Source organism: Cotesia typhae, unplaced genomic scaffold (assembly GCF_013202065.1).
Source record: "Cotesia typhae breed Kobodo isofemale line unplaced genomic scaffold, CoteBio_Ctyphae scaffold_91, whole genome shotgun sequence".
NCBI classification, from domain to species: Eukaryota; Metazoa; Arthropoda; class Insecta; order Hymenoptera; family Braconidae; genus Cotesia; species Cotesia typhae.
The window spans coordinates 4,043,423-4,065,489 of record NW_027423781.1 but is presented as its reverse complement, the minus strand read 5'-3'; the positions used below and the strand labels follow the sequence as shown (position 1 = coordinate 4,065,489).

The window sequence follows — 22,067 nt, the reverse complement described above, 5'->3', positions numbered from 1 at the left end:
TATTTTGATTTTAGTTTATAATCTACAGAACTAAATCGTTTAGATTTTTATCTATTTTTTTTTTTTATTTTAAATAGAATGCCTACATCGAGTACAGAGAAATAAAAGCAGCTCAAGGTGTTAAAATAGCAGCGAAAGATTTAGAAAAAGCTATTGCTGGTAAGCTTATAATTTGTAAAGTCATTGTAGTTATTAATTTTTTTTTTTTTTTTTTTTTTTGGATAATAATGCATTAATACTTGATTTTATTTTTTGCAGGATTAAATTTATTAGTCGCTCAAAAACCCGATGAAGTAGATTTATTGAAAGAAGAAATAGCTAGAGAATTATCCAAAGCATTAGGTAACATAAAATTAGCTGAACGTGGTGTATTTGTTCATGCATCAACTTTAGGAGCTCTGGAAGCATTGCTAGATTTTTTAAAAACCAGTAAAATACCGGTAAGTTTAAAAATTATTTTTTATTTATTTTTCATAAAAAATATACAAAGCTTTTACACTAAATATATTTATTTTATTGTTTATTATATTTATATATTGAGAGAAAAAAATTTCTTTTGAAAAAATGAAAAATGTTGTAATAAAAAATTTATTTGTTCAAAATTCTAAACAATTTTATTTCTTAACTGAAGAAATTAAAATTTTCTAACAATAACTTTATTTATGAAAAAAAAGCTTTCTAAATTTGGGAAAAAACAATTGTGAATAAAAATTCTCTACTTGAGAGTTGTCTATTTAAAAATTTTTTTTTCAAATCACAAAATTTTTTTTCAACAAGAAAGTTATTGTGAGAAAAATTTAGATTTCTTCAGCTAATAAATAAAATTATTGAAAATTTCCAACAATTTTATTCCTCGTCAAAAGAATGTTCATATTTTTCAAAAGAAATTTTTTCTCTCAGTCCCAAACTAAAATTTTTATTTGTACTTTAAGCGACTTTACTCAAAAACTACCGATTTTTCTAATTGTATTTCTAATTTATTTTTATTACTCACTTATAAATTTTTTAGTTCATCAAGTAAAAAATTTCAATATTTAATTGCAACATAGTAAGGACTTTTAAAGTATCTTAACTTGGTAATTTTAGAAAGCTCAATATTTTTATGACTAAATTCACCTGCATAATTATTATGTAGTTGTTTGCATTCCTTATAATAGTACAATAAACTATTGTTTATTTTATATCTAATAGAGCCTTTTGTCTCATAATAACTTTTAACGTTTTTTTTTTTTTGCATTTTCATTAATGGTTTGGTTGTAATAGCACTTTGAGGGATTTTCACACGATTTTCTTTATCAAAGCAATTTTTATTTAACTATTTGTGTTCTATTATTTAAATATTCGTTAATCAGATATTTAGCAATTTCTTTGATACCATATTTCTGGAATGTACCCAATAAAATAGTACACAGAAAAAAAGGTTCACTTGAGCCAAGAAAATATTTTTCTTCCTAATTATATTCTTGAGTGAATAAGAATTTTTTTTTGAAATAAGAAATTTCACTTATTCCAACAAAATTAATTTTCTTGCTTTAGAGAATACGTATCTTGATCCAAGAAAATTTATTTAAGTCAAGAAAATCTTCTTGTTTTGAGAAAACTCAGCCTCTTGCTCCAAAAAATTTAGTTCTTGATAAAAGTAAATTTTCTTGTCTTGAGAAAATTTCTCTCTTGCTCCAAAAAATTAAATATCTCGATAGAAGTAAATTTTCATCAATATTTTTATTGGTTAACATGTCAAATGGAAAGATCAAGTAATATTGAATCATTCTTTTTTCATTTAATATGTATAATTGCACGCTAAAATAATATAAAATGGGTATCAACTATTCAAGAGAAAAATTTTCTCAAGGTGAGAAAATTTTTTTTCTCATCTGAAGTAAATGGCGCTGCTTTCCTAAAGTATCTAAAAATCTTGATCCAATATAAAAATTTATTGTATTCCACCAAGAATAGAATTTCAAGAAAAATTTTTACTTTGGCCAACGCAACTTCGGTCTTCCTTCAGGCACCCGAAAATTTTCTTGAATCAAGAATTTTGTTCTTCAGTCAAGAAATTTTTCTTTCTGTGTGTGGTTAAAACAGTATCAAAAGCTTAAGCTAAATTAAGGACAGTCATAATTGTCGGTTCATCCGCATCCATGTTGTCATAGATTTTAAGTTAAAAAATTTATTTAAAATTGACTGATGATAAGATCATTTTTTAATAATATTTTATCAAGTCAATTTGTGTAATCTAAATTCGAATAATACAATTGTGAGATAGTATTGTATAGTATAACGGTTATAATGTGTAGTCACAAATGGTGATAAGGTTGTTTCGGCATTTAAAGTGTATGTGGACGCGGTAGTCGCAATGAACCACTTCCTTCTTAACAGTTTAGCAGGATACGGCTCATTGCTGATGTACTCTATGCATTTACTCTCTTTCTCTTTTATTATAAAACTACTTATTATCTATCGTATTTAACTATAATGTATAAATTTCAATATTATAACTCTTTATTATTATTATTTTTTCGTAATAAAAATAATTATCTATTTATTTTATTACATTTTGTGCGTTTTGCGTTGAGTAAGTTTTGTATTTTCGCTCTAATGACTTCAAAATTAATCTATTAATTCATTAATTTTGTGGGATAAAATTTCAATTACAATAAAATATCATGAAAATTAACTTAGCAGATAGTTGATCATTTTTTAAATTTTTGTGACAAATAAATTATGGCAAAAAAATTTTTAAAAACATTGACATTTAGAAATTTTAAAAAACTACAAATGCAATTTTTTTAAAATTATTTTTTGGAAGAAATCCCCTTGTTAAAAAAAAATTAAAAAATTGTCAAGTGACAGCTAACTTTAATGTCATTAAAATATCAATGAGAGTGTTTAGCGCGGTGACAGAAGTGATTTTTTTTTATTTTAAATATGACAAGAAATTTTTATGAAACCACAAAGTGTTTTTGTAAAAAAAAATTCAAGCGTATCCCAGAAAAAGAAATTTTTTTTTCCACTAAATACGATCCCACTAACTATGATATAAAAAAAAACTAGACAGAGCAAACAGAAAAAAAAGCATAAAAGAAAAATTGGGAACTAGTTGACTTCCTTTAGGAAAATTTTAATTTTTTTAATGGTATTTTATATATATATATATATATATATATATATATATATATATATATATATATATATATATATATATATACTCTTCTAATATCTAATAAAACATGGTCCGAGAAGATATTTTTCGAAAAGTTTCTTGTCTCACAGAATACACGTAATCCAACCGGATGAAAGTCGTTGTGATTTTAACGAGAAGGAAGACTAACTTCCCGACGTGGAGATACGCTACGCCAACTCTCGACAAATATAATCCCAAAGAAATTGAGTGGGTGGGATAAAAAACAAAAATTATGAAATTTTATTTAAATTTAATCAATCAAGTTAAAAATTTTATTGATCTTATGCTTAAAAAATTCGTCTATATATGTTGCTAGAAAATAATTCGATAAATTCTTAAGAAAAATTATTCATCTGATACAGATACATCAAGAGGTCTAAACTTGATATTAAATTATATTGGGAAAAAAAAGAAAAAAAAAAATTAAATATGAAGTGGGAGAAAAAAGTAATAAAGCTTGAGAGATATAGAAGAAAAAGAATGACGATTTAAAAGTCTTGTCTGTTATTTTATGTCTGAGCTAAAACCTGAAAGCCCTCAGGACCGGAAATGAACGGTGCATTTTATGACTACCTTTATATAGTTAGTTCGATCTCGTAGTGTTTGAATTATGTTTACCCAAAAATTAGTTAATTATATATATTTATCTGGATTTAAACATTTATTTTTTTAAATTATACACTCATATGCTTCTAAAGTATATATGGGATTTTTAGGTGTAATTTTTTAAAAATCACCCTTTGACCATCATTTCGGTTTTTTTTTTTTTTTTAATTATTATTCTTCAAAGTTTTTAAATTTATTATTAAATAATAGAAATCCGTTTTTTAACTTCATTATTTCACTTCCGGATAAAAAAATTTTAAATCGTTAAAAATTCAAATTTGTTTTTGTTGTCTACCTTAGAAACCGCAGTATCTAATACACAGGAAGAATGAGTCTTTAATTCCCGCTTAGGAAATTGAAAATTTTTTTTTTACAATGAAAAAACGTTTTTGATTAAAAAAAAAATTAATTTAAAATTTTCAGTTTTGTTGATTCAAAAAATCAACTTTCTTATCAATAAATTTAATTTCTAGAATCTTTAAAAAATAAATTCTTCATCGAAGAAAACATAATTTTGTTAATAACCAAAGTTGCAATGAAAAATTTTTCTAAATTTTTGTTGATGACTTTGCCAATTCTGTATACCGGTGCACGAGTAGAAAATCGCGACCTTATTAATGGTAACTCCAATAATCTTTATTCACAATTTTTGTGACTAGTGTATGTCTGTTACGAAAAATTAACCGTTTTTAGATTTTTTACCGCGCTTATTAAAATTAAATAAGAAACTTAATACTCTATTTGAATACTAAGCCGTCGTTGCAGTTTCCGGCATGACAGAAATACGAGAGTACCTTCTAAGTTTTCATTTCCGGACTTCCTGGATTTACAATTCTATTCTTTCTCGCCATTTTACTGTAATTTTATTTTATTCTTGTTCTATTCTTACATTAGTCTCATTTTTAATGTATTTTACAAAATATTAAGAAATCGGAAATGAAAGTTTTTTAATCAGAAAATAAAGTAGAAAATTAAAACAATTTTATAAATTTTTACGATAACTTTCAAATCAATATCAAAGTTTTCGGAAATTTTTTATTTTCTTATTAAAAAAAATTTTTTGTTATCTAATTAAAATGTAAATTCCATTAATTTAACAGATGATTTTTTTATGTCAACTTCTTAAATATAAAGTTAGAAAAAGATGATTTTTTTATCTACAACAATAGTTGCTTTTTTCCCAAATATATATTTGTTTTAATATATTTTGTTATATTTTTCATACATATTAAAGAAATCTAAAGGTTAAAGGATTAAGATAATTCGGAAATTACTTGGTTGTTATTTAATAAATATCTTTAAGCTCTTTGAACTCATGGATGCTGGAAAACTTATAAGATGAAATGCATAGTTCACTTATTCTCAGATTTTATTATTATTATATTTATTTCCGCCTTAAACCTCATTATCCTGTGTACAAATCTTATCCTTCCTACATCCGTCTTTACAGCTTAACAATCTTAAGTACATACTTACAAATTACAAACGCTTGAAATACAAACCATTCATTCATGAAAATCTTTTACCGGATGTGACGCATTATAGTTGCGTATTTCATTCATTTTTCAATTTTTACAAATGTTGGAAATCTTGTAAAAAAGTTGAAATTATATTTCTCATAACTTTTAAAAAATTTGATTAAAAAAATTGATCGATTAAATCTTATAAAAGTTTATTTAAATAAATTTGAAAAATAAACTTTCATTTATTGTACGGTAGTAACTGCTCTACCCTGTCGTGACAAAACAACGTATCTCGACATAGGCTGTTTTGTCGTAACAAAGCCATAAAGTTTCTTTTAGTGTCGCTTGGTAATAGAGTGTCATCAAAATTTTATTAATTTAATTAATTATGCCAATAATATTGACAAAATGTGTGCATAAAAGAAATTTAAAAAAACGTATCTATTTTGCATTTGAAATTAAATAATCAAATTAAAATACACGTAAAAAACAAGATGATACCAGACATCATTCCAGATTATATTGAGTGAAAAAATTTTTCAGATAGTAGCTAGTATAATCCAGATTACAATGAGTATAATCCAGATATCACGCAGTACAATCTAGATTTTTCTAGTTACTATCTGAAATTTTTTTCACCACAGATATCACTGAGTATAATCTGGGATGATATCCAGTGTCACGTTGTTCTTTCCGTGTAGAAATAAAATTTTCTTTATGTCCTCGGAGATATGACATTTTTCAGACCTTACACAAAAATTAAAAATTGTGACGACAAAACGCCGTAACTCGTAAATTTTTCATAATCGACTTATTTTATGGCGAGCCGAAAAATTCCGGAAACTCCTGAACTACAGTTATCATAAAAATTAATTCTTCGAGTTACAGCGTTTTTTCATAACAATTTTATTTATTCATGAAAATAAAGATTAGTTTGTTATGATAAGAAAACTTATTTCGAGTTACAACGTTTTGTCATAACAAAAATGAATTTTTCAGTGAAATTGTACTCAAATTATGTTAAAACTTCATACGCTATTTTCTCGAAATTGTCATTTTCGAGATACATCATTTTGTCACGACAGGGCAGCTGCTGCTAGTCTTAAATTAATTAATTAAAATTTTTTTTGAACTCCAATTCAATTATGAATTTTTCTATTGTAAAAGCACTGATAGAAAGATGTGTTAATAGTTAATAAGCTTTATTAACTGTTAATAAGCTCTTCGAGCTCAAATAGTTAACTATTCTACACTGATAGAAAATTTATGTTGACTCAAGAGATATTTTCTTGATCTAAGAATTTATTTTGGAAGACAAATGATTATTTTGCTTTAAGAATTTCTTGTCTTGATTTAGATTTTCTTGGCTTAAGAGCTATATTATACTCAATCGATACATTTAGTTTTTCAACCAAAATAACATTATCGTTTAAAAAACTTAAAATAATTCATCAAAGTATATTTCAAAAACTAAATAGTCTTTAATTGTTATACCGAAAAAAAATAATTTCTAGGAAATAAGAAAATTAATGACTCAAAAAAAAAGCCACTCTTAACACAAGTCGGTAACATCTTGAATCAATGTTATCGCCTATCTTGAACCAAGAGTCAAAAATTCTTGAAAGAAATATATCTATATCTAGTTTCAAGAGTTCAAATTTTGAAGAAAAAAAGTTTCTTAAATCAACATTGTTTTTCTATCAGTGTGGTGTAATTCGAAAAAGTCTCTTTTTTCGGTTTTCTTTCTACTAGACTTTCGACAGGGTCACTTTTATAATTTGACATCTGAAAATTTACGATGTTACAATGTAAAAATACTGATATAAGTAATAATATCCGAATTGTAATTTTTCCTACAATTTTTTTTCCGTGTACTTTCAAATAGATGTCATAAGTGTGTGTAAACTTTTTCAGTTGTATTATATTGTTAGAACAAATCAACCACTTGAGAGATCAAGTTTGCGGCATTTGACAGAGTCTATTGAGAATTGAATTTAATTAGATTTTAATGTCGATAAGTCGAGAAGTTTCAAAGTTATTTAAAGCAATAAAAACTAGAAAAAACTTTTCTAAATGTTTGCTGGATAACTTTTCTTTACTTAAACTTTAACTGATCAATTCAATAATTTAATTAGCTATAATTTGAAGAAAGTTGTCATCAATTGTTTGATATTAAGTTTTTAATTGTAAGCCTTGAAACGTCATACTGATTATTATCTTACAAGTATTTTACTCAAAAACAATAAAAGAAATGCGAACCTTGATGTCCTATTGATGGGCTGAATTTCGACTTGGGTAGTCTGCAGGGACATAAATTTTTTTAAGTTTTCCTCTAAGCACCCTAATTTTTATATATATACACATCAGTGTTTGCAGTTGAAATTATAATGTGTGATAATAAAGGTTTATAAAACTCGTAGAAATTCATACCAAAAGCTGACGAAGCATGTATCAGACAATTCATATCCGCTCCCATGTCTTCTAAACGTGCTTAACCGGTAAGAAGATAATGCAAGGAAGTTAAACTTAAAGAAGAACAAAGACATCATCTTTTCCGAACATCACTAAAAATGTGATATTTTAATAGTTTTATTTAAAAAAAAAAAAAAAAAAAAAAAAAAAAAAAAATAAATAAAATCTTCTAGTTTCCATTTTCGTTTGTAACATTTTTTTCTATAACTTTCAGAATTCTTTCTATTTTAATTCTTCAAACTTATTTCATTTATCTATATGAATAAATATTTTATAGATGATTTCATGTTTTATATTTAAAAATCAACCTTTTAAACTTTTTATTGCTGTTGCAATTGATTTTATAAAAAAAAAAAAAAAATTATCTGGCCTGAAAATTTAAGACATCATTTTCAAATGTAGTTTTGTTAAAAACTCTCTTTATTAACATATTAGGTAAATCTTTTAAAATACTATTATTTATCAGCGAACCAACAAACAAAATTTTCAAGGTCATTTGGTAAGATTTATTATTAGGGTATTCCAAAATTATGTAACTTCGTTGATGGACCTCTCAAAATTGAAATTTTAGGTTCCGCTTTTAATAGAAGTTGTGTTGAGGCATTCCCTTTCATATTTTGAGCGTAAAGAATTTATTTGATATTCAGAGAATTTTTTACAGAAGCTTTTTTTTTTGATACTTTCGGCCAAATTTTGAAATTTAAGCGGAAATGCCCAAACCAAGCTCTTGTTAAAAAATTCTAGCTATACAAGCATAGAATTATAACATTCGATGCTTGTAAAGATCGACCATCTTCCCCCGCCGTCCATCTTACGGATTAAAATTATAACTGAGTTTAGTGAGTAAAGAAAACACCCCGAAATATTCGAATTAAAAATTACATAAATTAGCGACTACAATAATTTTTTTTTCTTTCACTTTTTATAGAATTTAAATCAGTATTAATTTTTTTTCATCCGGTTGGGATGTCTTTTGCAAATCACAAATCAAAATGAAAATCATTAATCAATAAGATAATATCGAAAGCATTTCAAAGCTTGCATTTAAATGAAATAAATTTGATTAATTAAAAATCAATTCGTGTTAGTAATTCTAGTCTTTAGATATTAAGGCATTTGATAAGTGAAAAAGAGTCGATTGACAATCATTGCACGCGCCTATATCATATTCCACGAATATTCGGTGTGTCTATAAATATATACATGCCTTGAGTATATATATTTAAGAGTATACATGTATAATAGGATAACGTTAATAAATATAAGAGATGAGAAAAATAATCCACTCAAAGAATTGTTAATTATCTTATGCCATTGTGTTTCATTGTTTCTTCCTTTGGTTCGAAGAATTATGATTGTTATGAACCACTTCCATTGATTATTTTTCGAGAACGAACTTTGGTAATTAGAGTATAGCTTCAGTTCTAATAGATACAAGTAATTTATTTATTAATTAATTAGAATCAACGTATAAAGCTTGATTACGGAAAATCGTAATTTTTTTGAAGCCTTGGAATTTTTTCAATGGAATTAAAATTGAATAAAGTAATTATTAAACAGTTCTTTTTTTTTTCCAATTAAATTTATGAGACTTAGATTCAGCCCGCATTGTATTAATATACAGATAAATTACTTACAATACTAAAAAAAATATTTAAATATTTTTCGGATGCATTAATGACTATTTTTAACTTATTATTTCACATACCCGCATTTTAGTCACATTAATCTTTTTTTTTTTCTTATTCGCTGCTTAGTTGTTCATTGATACTTTTTTTCGTAAACATGTATTTTAAGTTGCCCGTTTAAACTTGTTATTGAAGCAAAAATTGTTTTAAATTGATACAAAATTTTTTAAATATATTCATAATTATTATTATTACAATTTCAATTTTTTTATGACTACACGGAAAAAGAAAAATCGAAAAATTACATTATAAATAGTAATAAGTGTCCCGTCGTGTTTAAAACTAGAAAAATTACAGTTCGAAATAACATTTTTTTGAATTCAAACTTTGAATGTTAATTTTTAGAGTTTTCAATGTAACATTTACATTTTACAATGCAATTCTTACAAAATCTGTAATAATTACAATCTGAAGGTGTAATTTTTCCAGTTTCTTATACAGAGCGCCGCGTTACATTACACAGAAAGAAAAATTTCTTGACTAGAGAACAAAATTCTTGGCTCAAGAAAATTTTCGGGTGCCTGAAGGAAGACCAAAGTTGTGTTGGCCAAAGTTGAAATTTTTCTTGAAATTCTATTCTTGGTGGAAGTAATTTTTTTTTTTAATTCAAATTATCATAAATACTTGATACAATAAATTTTTATATTGGATCAAGATTTTTAGATACTCTAAAGAAGTAGCGCCACCTACTTCAGCTGAGAAAAAAATTTTCTCACCTTGAGAAAATTTTTCTCTTGAATATTTGATACCCATTTTAGATTATTTTAGCGTGCAATTATACATATCGAAAGAAAAAAAATGATTCAATATTATTTGATCTTCTCATTTGACATGTTAATCAATAAAAATATTAATGAAAATTTACTTCTATTTAATTTTTTGGATCAAGAGAAATTTTCTCAAGACAAGAAAATTTACTTTTATCAAGAACTAAATTTTTTGGAGCAAGAGGCTGAGTTTTCTCAAAACAAGAAGATTTTCTTGACTTAAATAAATTTTCTTGGATCAAGATACGTATTTCTTAAAGCAAGGGAATTAATTTGTTGGAATAAGTGAAATTTCTTGGGTCAAAAAAAAATTTGTTATCGCTCAGGAAAATAATTCGGAACAAAAATATTTTCTCGGCTCAAGTGAACCTTTTTTTCTGTGTATATAATGTAATTTTTCCAGTTTTCTTTTTTTCGTGGAAAATTGGAAATTTGAATGCTTTAATTTGCATGTTCATTTTCATCATTTTTAATCAGATTTTTTCAATCACATTAAGAACGAACGATCTTAAAATACTTCATTTTTATTTCATTTTAAAAATTCAACTCACAAAAATAAATATACCTTTTTTGTAAACTAATTTTTAACGAAGCTTTAACATTTAGTTGAATTTTTTGATCGAAAAAACTGAATCATAAAAAAAAAAAAAGTTTGGCAAATCCAAAAGTGCACGACTCATAATGCTCATTCGTTCGATAAATAAGAAAAAAAAATAATTGATGTTCTAAAAAAATATTTTTTTAAACTTTATTTAAATATTACTTATACAATTAACTATTTTTTGTTTGTTTTATATATTTTTTTTTTTTACTTTCAAATACAATTTTTTTTTTTTGATTATTTCATTTTAAATATCGCGTGATGTTTAAAACTGATTTTTATTAATAACAATTAAACAACACTAAATACGATAACCATCTACAATGATAATCTCCGCAAAGTGGATGCCAAGCTAATAAAAAAAAAAACTGATTGAATTCGTGAATTTTTACGCAAGTTTGTAACAAAATTTTTACTATTTATCTACATGACTCGACGGTGGATACGTCGAGTAAAGTAGAAATTTTGTCTAGGTCGCCCAAATAAAATAAACAAAACCGAATAGGAAGCTTAGGAGATGCTCTTATTCTCCTAAGCGACACCGCAGCAGCCACCCAGGCTGGGTTAGTGCACGTTTGGACGTCAGTTATTTTTTCCAAACAGGGGAAAATAACAAACCCTGAATTTCCAGGGCCGATCTGCAGGTATTCCGGGGAAATAAATAAGATAAAGGTATTAGGAAAAGGAGAAACAATAATTTTGTATATTACAAAAACATTAACAATAATATAAACAGATATTTATTCAAACAAATTACTTAAAATTAAGTCCAGAGCCGAATTCCTTAGCCGGATGGACTGTATAATCAAAATGATAATGACGATGTCGCGTATAATTATTAATAACTTGTCTAGATTCTCGATAGACTATTTGATTATTTTACGACGGCGTTAACTATACAATAGAAATTTTATCTACGCAATAATCTTGAACTGAGATACACCCGAACTCCTTAGTCGGGTTATCTCAAAAATACAATTATCAATTTTAAATCAAAACTGGTTGATTTGAGGACCCAAACGCGTGGCTTTCGGGACAAGTATTTCACTACAACCCCCTTACTAATGACGAGATCGACTCGGCAATTAATAATAACTTTTAATACAAATTATTTAAACCAGGAGACAACGCGACGTGCGGATAATAATTTAGCTCAACTTGTGAGTACTCACCAAAAGAAAAGGGACTCAAACCAAGGCGCTAGATCCACACTCCTCACACTATGCGGGCTCCCGCGTGTCTGCCAATTTTATTTTTATCGAAAACTATGAGGCCTCGTGTCCGATCTCGAGGGCCTCTCTAGCCGTTTTCTAAAATTTGCTAGTCCTACTCGCGACCGATATTACAGGGTACCGCCCATGCGAGTAAGGGCTATATATGATTCATTACCAATAATCAATATTATGCTTTTGCATTTCCCTTATTACCTGTCCCGATACCCATCGTTGGACTTTGATATTAAATGCTGAAACAAGCTTATAATATGATTAAGTACATTATGGCAAAGATCTATGGCGATAAATACATAAATAATGAAATAATAAACTATAAATAGTTGAATTCAATTTTCTGAAACAAAAGTCAAATTAATACTTAAGAACTAATAATAATAATACATAAATTCTCAAGTATAGGCAATAGTAAATAAAATATGATAAATAAATTAATACAAAATAATAAAAGTTTTAGAGACACACAGAGTGTGGATCTGTTACCAATACTAGGCGCAGGGAGGGACGCACACAGGAATAAAAATCCTGTGACAAGTTATCGTGTTTCAAAAGGGAAAATTGTGTTGATTGACAGGAATTTTCTTTTAACTATTTTAATATCGTTTTCTGGTTCTATTATCTTAAATTGATTTTTACCAGTGACAGAATTAATCTCCATTAAATTATCTATCGAATGGTGCGCAAATTAATTAGACTATGTGGATTACCAATCGTGTAATTAATTAAATAGTAGCGAAATCGAGGCAAAACAAAGTTTTCGATCGTAAAGCACTTTGTGATGCTTCGCATCATGAGTCGTGCAAAAAAAGTTTTATTGGAAAATTTTTAACAGCTTTTATAAATTCCAACTTATACAATTTAAACGAGGCTTACAGCAGTCAGCGCAGTTTTTTGAGCACAGAAGTTTATCGTTCGATCGGCGAACTCTCAGCTATTTCAGGGGGCGTATTTTACCTATAGCGGCTTATTTTGTTGCTCGTCTTGTTCATTATACTTATCATTGTTATATTTTCAAGTTATTTCTCGAAATAGTTAACTTTATAAAATCATGTTACGCGTCAATTTAATAAATTACTTGATATTTAAAAAATTTTTAACTAAAAAAATTACTTGATATTTAAAAAAATTTTTTTTTTTAATATTTCGTATAGACGAATTTTCTAAAATATGTTTCTCTTTTACTTTTTTTTAGGCAGAAAAAATTACTTTGGATGTCATTACGACGAAAGTAAGAGAGTTAAAGTGACTAATTATGACCGCGATGTGTCTGACCCCTTTATGTTTGTTTATAGGTGCGTATTCTACGCATCTTGCGTGACTGAGGAATACGCGAGCTATCATTACATACATTTTACCATACGGTTCAGTTGCATATGAGAAACGTGCGTCAGATGTTATTTTTGGTAAAACGCGTTTAGTCTCTCTGTCACATCATTCTTGCTTTTTTTTATTTTACATTGTTTTTGTAAACAAAAAAATATTTTTGACTTCCGGCTATGAAAATCGATGATTTTCAAAAAATCTGGAAGTTATTGGTTTCATCCCGGTTGTCGAAAATCGAGTTTTCATTAGATCTTCACGTTTTCAGGTCCTAGAAAGCTATTTTTACAAGGATGTCTCTTCGTGTGTATGTATTAGGGTGTGCCAAAATTCAATTCAAAATTCAAATGCGGAAATTTCAGCGGAAATGCCTCAGCAAAGCTTCTGTTAAAAATTCTATGAAAATCAAATAAATCGTCTCAACCCAAAATATCTCAAGAAATGCCTAAACACAACTCCTGTTGAAAGCGGAACTCAAAATTCCAATTTTAAAAGGTTCTTTACGGAAATTGAATTTTGACACACCCTTCACTGATAAAAAAATTAATTTGACTCAAGAGCCAAACTCTTGAACCAAGAATTCTTTTTTGAAGAAAATAATTTTCTTGAGTCAAGCGAACATTTTTGAGATAAGAAATGATTCTTGGTCTAAGAAAATTTTCTTGTTTCAAGAATTTATTCTCTTGACTCAAGAAAATCATTTTCTTCAAAATGCAATTCTTGGTTCAAGAGTTTGGCTCTTGAGTCAAGTCAATTTTTTTATCAGTGTAGTATGTATGTATGTGTGTATGTGTGTGTCTTTTTTTCTTTAGTTTATTGTTTATGATAACTCTTTGCACGAATAAATGATCCCTTCCTCTTTTTTCTTGAATTTCACTTGTTTCCTCTTTATTAACTTTTTTCTTTCTATTCATTTATTAATCCTTTCTATTATCAGCGTTGTTAGGAGTTTGTATCCGGAATCCATAAACGACATTCTTCCACAGCTTTTCACATTTTCTTCATTTCCTATTTTGAGTATTGGCATTAGTCTCGCGATTTTCTACTCTTACTCCACTTTACTCTCATTCCATAGTTCACTATTTTCTGGGTCCATGAGATTGCGCTGTCGGCTATGTTCTTGATAAATTCTGCTGTCATCTCGTCTTCTCTTGGTGCTTCATTTCCTTTCATTTTTCTTATCTCTAATCTGTTAAAGTTCTTTTCTAACTCAGGAGCCCTTTGGGCTGTCATCATCCTCTAATACGTTATCCCACTCATTTTCATTATCTTCCTTCTCTTCATCGCTTTCTATCTTCTCATTCATCAGTTTTCTAAAGTGACTTTTCGATGACTTCCCTGGTATTTTGTTGTTCAACACACTTTTTTTCCTTCCTCGAAATTTGTTGATGGCTTCCCACCAGTGATATGTCTTTGGCTTTGTTTTATCTCTCTGTATAGTCTTTCCTTCCATTTCTCCTCACTTTCTGCATGTATTTTTCTGTGTTTTCTCTTCTACTCTCACACAGGATTCCTTTATTTCCTATGCTTTTTTTTTTTTTTTTTTTTAATATATATATATATATATATATATATATATATATATATATATATATATATATATATATAAACGTCCTTAGTTTTTTCCATACTTCTTCTCTTCTTCTTTTGCAGTTTTCATTATACTATTTCTTCCTTGTCGTTTTGCTGTTAAGTTTGTTTTCATTCTCTTTTATCTTCATTACCGCTTTACTTGGCCCTTTGATAACTATTTCCAAGATATCACCCAATTCTAGTATTTTCTCTTGGATTGTTTCTTTTAACAAACTATTTATTGCCTCTGTATTTTTTGATATAATTTCGTTATTCCACATAATCTTCATTCCATTTTCTTCAGTGATACTTTCGTTTTCATTTTTTATCCCGACTATTTGTCTTCCATTTACTCTTCCTTATTTACATTTTTCTTTTTTGCATTTCCTCAGCGTATTTTTTTGTCCTGAATTTTCTAGATTTTGCCTTGTTTACTTTTTCTTCTTCTACTTTTTTCCAGTTGTCAGCTTGATTGCCTTTTTATTTTTCTCTTGCTTCATTTTGATTTCTTGTATTTCTTTGAAGTTCGTTCAATTTGATTCCGTGTTTTTTCTTGCTACTATTCCTAATCGATTTATATTTCTTCACTTTCAATAATCAGCAGTTCTACTATTTTGTTTCTCATTATTTCTAGTAATAATGTCGTTACCTTATGTTAGATATTCTTAATTCCCTTTGAGTTCGCTAAACAACACATAGATTTGCATTATTCGGCTGCGCCTTCTTCTAATTCTAGTATCGTATTCTTACCTTCTGTTGCACTGTCTTCCGGATCTGTTACCGAATTTTCATCCTCTTCCTTATCCAGTTTATCGGTTTCTTGATCAGTAACTGCTGCTTTTTGTTCTCACCTTTGTTGTATTTGGACATACTTATGCTTCTCGTCAGTCTTACTTGGGTACTTATTTTTTCAAACATATGTTTTGTGTTTACCACTCAAGATTCTTTAGCTTTTCTCTTTATTATTACTCCTGGCCTTTTTTTCTTCGTCTTCTTTGTACTTCCTGCTGCCTGTCTCTTGACTTCCTTTCCTTTTGAATTTCCCGCTTCTCTAAGTCCCTTCGCCGCTTTCGCTGTATCGTTCTCATAATTGCTCAACATTTGCTTGTCTGCAACGACTTTCTTTGCATTAATGTCTTCTTCTTTTATCCCAATCATCAATCTTTCCACGTGTTGCAAATCTATCTTATTTACCTCGTTTTTTTCGTTGTTAATTTTTATTTCAATTTTTACACTTTCATCTCTTTTTCTTTATCAATTTTTGCTTCATTTCTTTTTCTCGATTTCTTCAATTTTTCACTACTCTTTTTCTTCTTTCTGTTTTTTCTTTTTAGGGTTGTCGTATATATTTCACAGTACTTTTTAGACCTCGTGTCTATATTGAAGTTCAACGCCTTTTTTTTTAAATATTTAATATTATCAATTAATTAGTTTTTTTTTTGTTGCATATATAATCATTTTTAATTATACATTTTTTTGTATTTTTTATGTTACAGTATGCTGGAATAAGAATCGGCCCCGTAGTGAAAAAAGACGTAATAAAAGCGTCTATAATGTTAGAGCATAATAGCCAGTGAGTATTAAAAATTATTATTATTTTTATTATTATACAAAAAAAAATTGACGACAAGAAAATTTTTCATAATTTAAGAAATTTTTCAGAGTATAGAAGTGACCTCGAAAATATCTTGAACGAAGTAAAATCATTTTTTGAATTTAAAAGAATATTAAATTTTTTGTACTTTATTTATTTACTCACTGATCATAGAGATAATTCTCCTTTTGACCACAAATCCAAATAATTACAAAATTACAAAATTGTTGAAAATACATAAGTAGTAAGAAACTGATATAATAATAATAATAATAATAATAATAATAATAATAATAATAATAATAATAATAATAATAATAATAATAATAATAATAATAATAATAATAATAATAATAATAATAATAATAATAATAATAATAATAATAATAATAATAATAATAATAATAATAATAATAATAATAATAATAATAATAATAATAATAATAATAATAATAATAATAATAATAATAATAATAATAATAATAATAATAATAATAATAATAATAATAATAATAATAATAATAATAATAATAATAATAATAATAATAATAATAATAATAATAATAATAATAATAATAATAATAATAATAATAATAATAATAATAATAATAATAATAATAATAATAATAATAATAATAGAGGCGTCTTTCAGGGAGATTCTCTGAGCCCTCTGTTGTTTTGCATCTCACTGCTGCCAATATCTGTTGCCCTCCGACAAACTCGTGGGTACTCTGCGGGGCTACCGAGTGATCGAGTATACTCGATCACTCACCAACTGTTTATGGATGATCTAAAGATATACAGTGCCAACAAAGATCATCTACAAACGGCCATCAACATCGTAGCAGAGTACACACGAGATGTCGGAATGTCTTTTGGGTTGGACAAGTGTGCGGTCGTACACCTGGCGAAGGGTAAGTGCTCTGATACGGGTGGAGATGTCGAATTAGTGGATGGGAGCGTCTTAAGAGAATTAGACGCCGGAGAGTTGTACAGATATCTAGGGATTGAAGAGCGGCAAATGCATGCCGTCTCTGAAGTCCGAACAACTCTTCGCAGTGAGTATGTTAGGAGACTCCGGAACATCTGGTCATCAGAACTTTCCGGCAAGAACAAAGTCTCAGCTACTAACATGCTCGCTGTCCCGGTCCTACTTTACTCTTTTGGGATCCTGAAATGGCCTCGAAATGAGTTGAAAGATCTCGACATCAAAACCCGTAAAGTCATCAATATGAATCAGAGCATGCACCCTAATTCATCAGTCGCCAGGATGTACCTCTCCCGGAACATCGGAGGGAGAGGATTGCAGAGCTTGGAGCGGCTTCACGATCGTTTGGTTCTGGGTTTAACATACGAGGTTGCCAATTTCACAGCAGACGAGGACGACTTCCTGATGCAATTTGTTCATAGTCATGAAAATGCGCGGAAGGGGTCGTTCTTGTATAAGGCAGCAATCTACGCGGCAAATACCTTAGGTCTCGGAGAAATAAACGCTCTCATTGAACTCCCGAAAAAGGAGTTCAAGAGCGTCGTCAGGATAGCCGAGGAAAAAAACTCCTCGGTGAACACATGGACAAGTCCATGCACAGCGTGTATTTCAAACACGTCCGTGACCATGGCTTGTCCACCCAGCTGACATTCTCCTTCTTGAAGTCAGCTGGCCTGATGTCCGAGACCGAAGGGTTTATATTTGCCTGCCAAGATGGTGTTATCAACACTCTCGAATACCGTAGCAAGGTGCTCCAGGCGCAGCTTCCGGACACGTCCTGTCGGACGTGTAAACAACATCCGGAGACGCTGATGCACCTTTTGTCGGCATGTCCTGTACTGGCAAGAGGTGCCTACATACAGCGTCACAATGCTGCCCTGCGAGTACTCTATTATCATCTCAGATATAGCTGCGGTATCGATGAGACACCAGTGTTGCCTTATCTGCCAGGAGATATTCCGCAGGTTGTTGAGAATGACAGTTCCAAAATTTATTGGAACATACCATTCGCAACAACCCGGCGGATTGACCACAACAAACCTGATATTGTGCTCTTTGACAAGGCTACTCGTGACATTTATGTCATTGAGTTTTCGGCCCCAGCCGAATACAATATCTCGGCCAAAGAAGAGCACAAACACCAGATATATCAGGATCTCCTGTTTGAAATTGGCAAACTGTACCCAGGTTACCGTGTCAAGCTCGTCGTTTTGGTTGTCGGCGTCCTTGGAGGGATGAAACAGTCTTTTGTGTCTTCACTTGCGAAGATACCGGCTTGCAGTTCAGCAGCCGTGTCTCTAGCAGTGCGGATGCAAAAGGCTGTCATTTTGGGATCCCTGCGTCTACTTAGGCAAATGAATTTGGCCTGCTGCACTCACTAACCGCCTTGTTGTGTGGAGTGGTGCAGCAGTAATGGATGGCGCTCAGGCTGGGCCCTCGGAGAGTCGGACTCCGGGGAAAACCCCCCTGAGCAATTAATAACAAATAATAATAATAATAATATTAATAATAATAATAATATTTACATCATACATTAGAGCTGACGATCCGATTCCGGACTGGCTTGTAGAAGGGCGAACCGTACTGATACCTAAAAAAGGTGACTTGTCTGACCCTAAGAATTTCAGGCCTATCACCTGCTTGAATGCGGTTTATAAAATTTTTACAAAAATTTTAAATAACCGTATCTTGCAGCAGATAGAGCCTGTATGGCAACAGATATATGAACAACGTGGCAGTAAAAGAGGCCTGTCAGGTTGCAAGGAGAACCTGATAGTGGATCGATGCGTCTTACAAGATGCGATCTACTATCAACGCAACCTGTCAATGGCTTGGATTGACTATCGCAAGGCATTTGACTCAACTCCACATGAGTTGATTTTATATCTACTCAAATGCCTGGGAGTCAATCCCGAAATAGTGGAATGCATTCGGCGTACAATGCAGCTCTGGCGAACGCGATTTCACATTGGAAGTGGAAACGCATTGCACGTAACCGGAGTTGTAGAGTACAAACGAGGGGTCTTCCAAGGCGATTCCTTGAGCCCTCTGCTGTTTTGCATTTCACTGCTGCCTATATCTGTTGCTCTCCGTAAAACTCATGGGTACTCTGTGGGGCCTCCGGGTGATCGAAACTATTCGATTACCCATCTGCTTTACATGGATGATCTGAAGCTGTATAGCGCTGATAAAGATCATCTACAAGCGGCCCTCAACATCGTAGCAGAGTACACACGAGATGTCGGAATGTCTTTTGGGTTGGACAAGTGTGCGGTCGTACATCTGGCGAGGGGTAAGTGCTCTGATACTGGTGATGATGTCGAGTTAGTAGATGGGAGTGTCTTAAGACAATTAGACGCCGGGGAGTTGTATAGATATCTGGGAATGGAAGAGCACCGCATGCATGCGGTCTCTGAAGTCCGAACAACTCTCCAGAGCGAGTATGTTAGGAGACTCCGGAAAATTTGGTCCTCCGAACTTTCCGGCAAAAACAAAGTCTCAGCTACTAACATGCTCGCTGTCCCAGTCTTACTATACTCTTTCGGTGTCCTGAAATGGACCCGAAAGGATTTACGAGATCTCGACATCAAAACCCGTAAGATCATTAATATGAATCGGAGCATGCACCCCAATTCATCAGTCGCCAGATTATACCTCTCCCGGTCCATCGGTGGGAGAGGTTTGCAGAGTTTGGAGCGGCTTCACGACCGTTTGGTCCTGGGTTTAACACACGAAGTTGTCAATTTCACTGCAGACGAGGATGACTTTCTTATGCAAATTGTACATAAACATGAAAATGCGCATAAGGGGTCATTCTTGTATAAGGCAGCAATATATGCGGCAAGAACCCTTGGTCTTGGAGAAATAAACTCTCTTATGGAACTCCGAAAGGAGGAATTTAAGAGCGTCATCAGGAACGCCGAGGAAAAACTACTCCTTGGCGAACTGATGGACAAGTCCATGCACAGCGTGTTCTTTAAACACGTGCGTGATCATGGCTTGTCCATCCAGCTGACGTTTTCCTTCTTAAAGTCAGCGGGCCTGATGTCCGAGACTGAAGGGTTCATATTTGCCTGCCAAGATGGTGTCATTAACACTCTTGAGTACCGTAGCAAGGTGCTCCAGGTGCAGCTTCCGGACACGTCCTGTAGGAGGTGTAGACAACCTCCGGAGACGCTTATGCACCTTTTGTCGGCATGTCCAGTGCTGGCGAGAGGTGCATATATCCAGCGTCACAATGCTGCCCTGAGAGTACTGTACTACTATCTTCGTCATTGCTACGGTATTGACGTGACACCAGTGCTGCCTTATTCGCCAGGAGATATTCCCCAGGTTGTTGAGAATGACAGTTGCAAAATTTATTGGAACATTCCATTTGCAACAACCCGGCGGATAGATCACAACAAACCTGATATTGTGCTCTTCGACAAGGCCACTCGTGACATTTATGTCATTGAGTTCTCGGCCCCGGCTGAATACAACATCTCAGCCAAAGAAGAGCACAAAAGACAAATATATCAGGATCTCCTGTTTGAAATTGGCAAACTTTACCCAGGTTACCGTGTCAAGCTTGTCGTCCTGATTGTTGGCGTCCTAGGAGGGATGAAACAGTCTTTTGTATCCTCACTTGCCAAAGTTCCAGCTTGCTCATCAAAAGCTGAGTTCTTGGCAGTTAGGATGCAGAAGGCTGTTTTACTTGGTTCTCTCCGTCTCTTAAGGGAAATGACTTTGGCCTGCTGTGATCACTAACCGCCTTGTTGTGCGGAGTGGTCCAGCAGTAACGGATGGAGCTCAGGCTGGGCCCTCGGAGAATCGGACTCCGGGGATAACCCCCCTGAGCATTTAATAACAAAATAATAATAATAATAATAATGAAATTGGCAAACTTTACCCAGGTTACCGTGTCAAGCTTGTCGTCCTGATTGTTGGCGTCCTAGGAGGGATGAAACAGTCTTTTGTATCCTCACTTGCCAAAGTTCCAGCTTGCTCATCAAAAGCTGAGTTCTTGGCAGTTAGGATGCAGAAGGCTGTTTTACTTGGTTCTCTCCGTCTCTTAAGGGAAATGACTTTGGCCTGCTGTGATCACTAACCGCCTTGTTATGCAAAGTGGTCCAGCAGTAACGGATGGAGCTCAGGCTGGGCCCTCGGAGAATCGGACTCCGGGGATAACCCCCCTGAGCATTTAATAGCAAAATAATAATAATAATAATAATAATAATAATAATATTAACTCATCAGTCGCCCTAACTTATCAGTCGCCAGGATGTACCTCTCCCGGAACATCGGAGGGAGAGGATTGCAGAGCTTGGAGCGGCTTCACGATCGTTTGGTTCTGGGTTTAACATACGAGGTTGCCAATTTCACAGCAGACGAGAACGACTTCCTGATGCAATTTGTTCATAGTCATGAAAATGCGCGGAAGGGGTCGTTCTTGTATAAGGCAGCAATCTACGCGGCAAATACCTTAGGTCTCGGAGAAATAAACGCTCTCATTGAACTCCCGAAAAAGGAGTTCAAGAGCGTCGTCAGGATAGCCGAGGAGAAAAAACTCCTCGGTGAACACATGGACAAGTCCATGC

General features: G+C 31.3%; 1 protein-coding gene and 1 long non-coding RNA gene across 2 annotated transcripts in view; one reads left to right on the top strand and one right to left on the bottom strand.

The window, feature by feature from the left end:
• Positions 1-22,067, bottom strand: part of LOC141537566 (uncharacterized) — a 143,293-nt gene that overhangs the window by 15,515 nt on the left and 105,711 nt on the right. The window lies entirely within an intron of this gene.
• Eif5b (eukaryotic translation initiation factor 5B) overlaps positions 1-22,067 on the top strand; it is an 81,904-nt gene that overhangs the window by 9,377 nt on the left and 50,460 nt on the right. Inside the window, exons 9-11 of the mRNA XM_074258603.1 lie at positions 78-159; positions 259-440; positions 16,402-16,478. Of these exons, the coding sequence (XP_074114704.1) occupies positions 78-159; positions 259-440; positions 16,402-16,478 (341 nt within the window). The remainder of the gene's footprint in view (positions 1-77; positions 160-258; positions 441-16,401; positions 16,479-22,067) is intronic.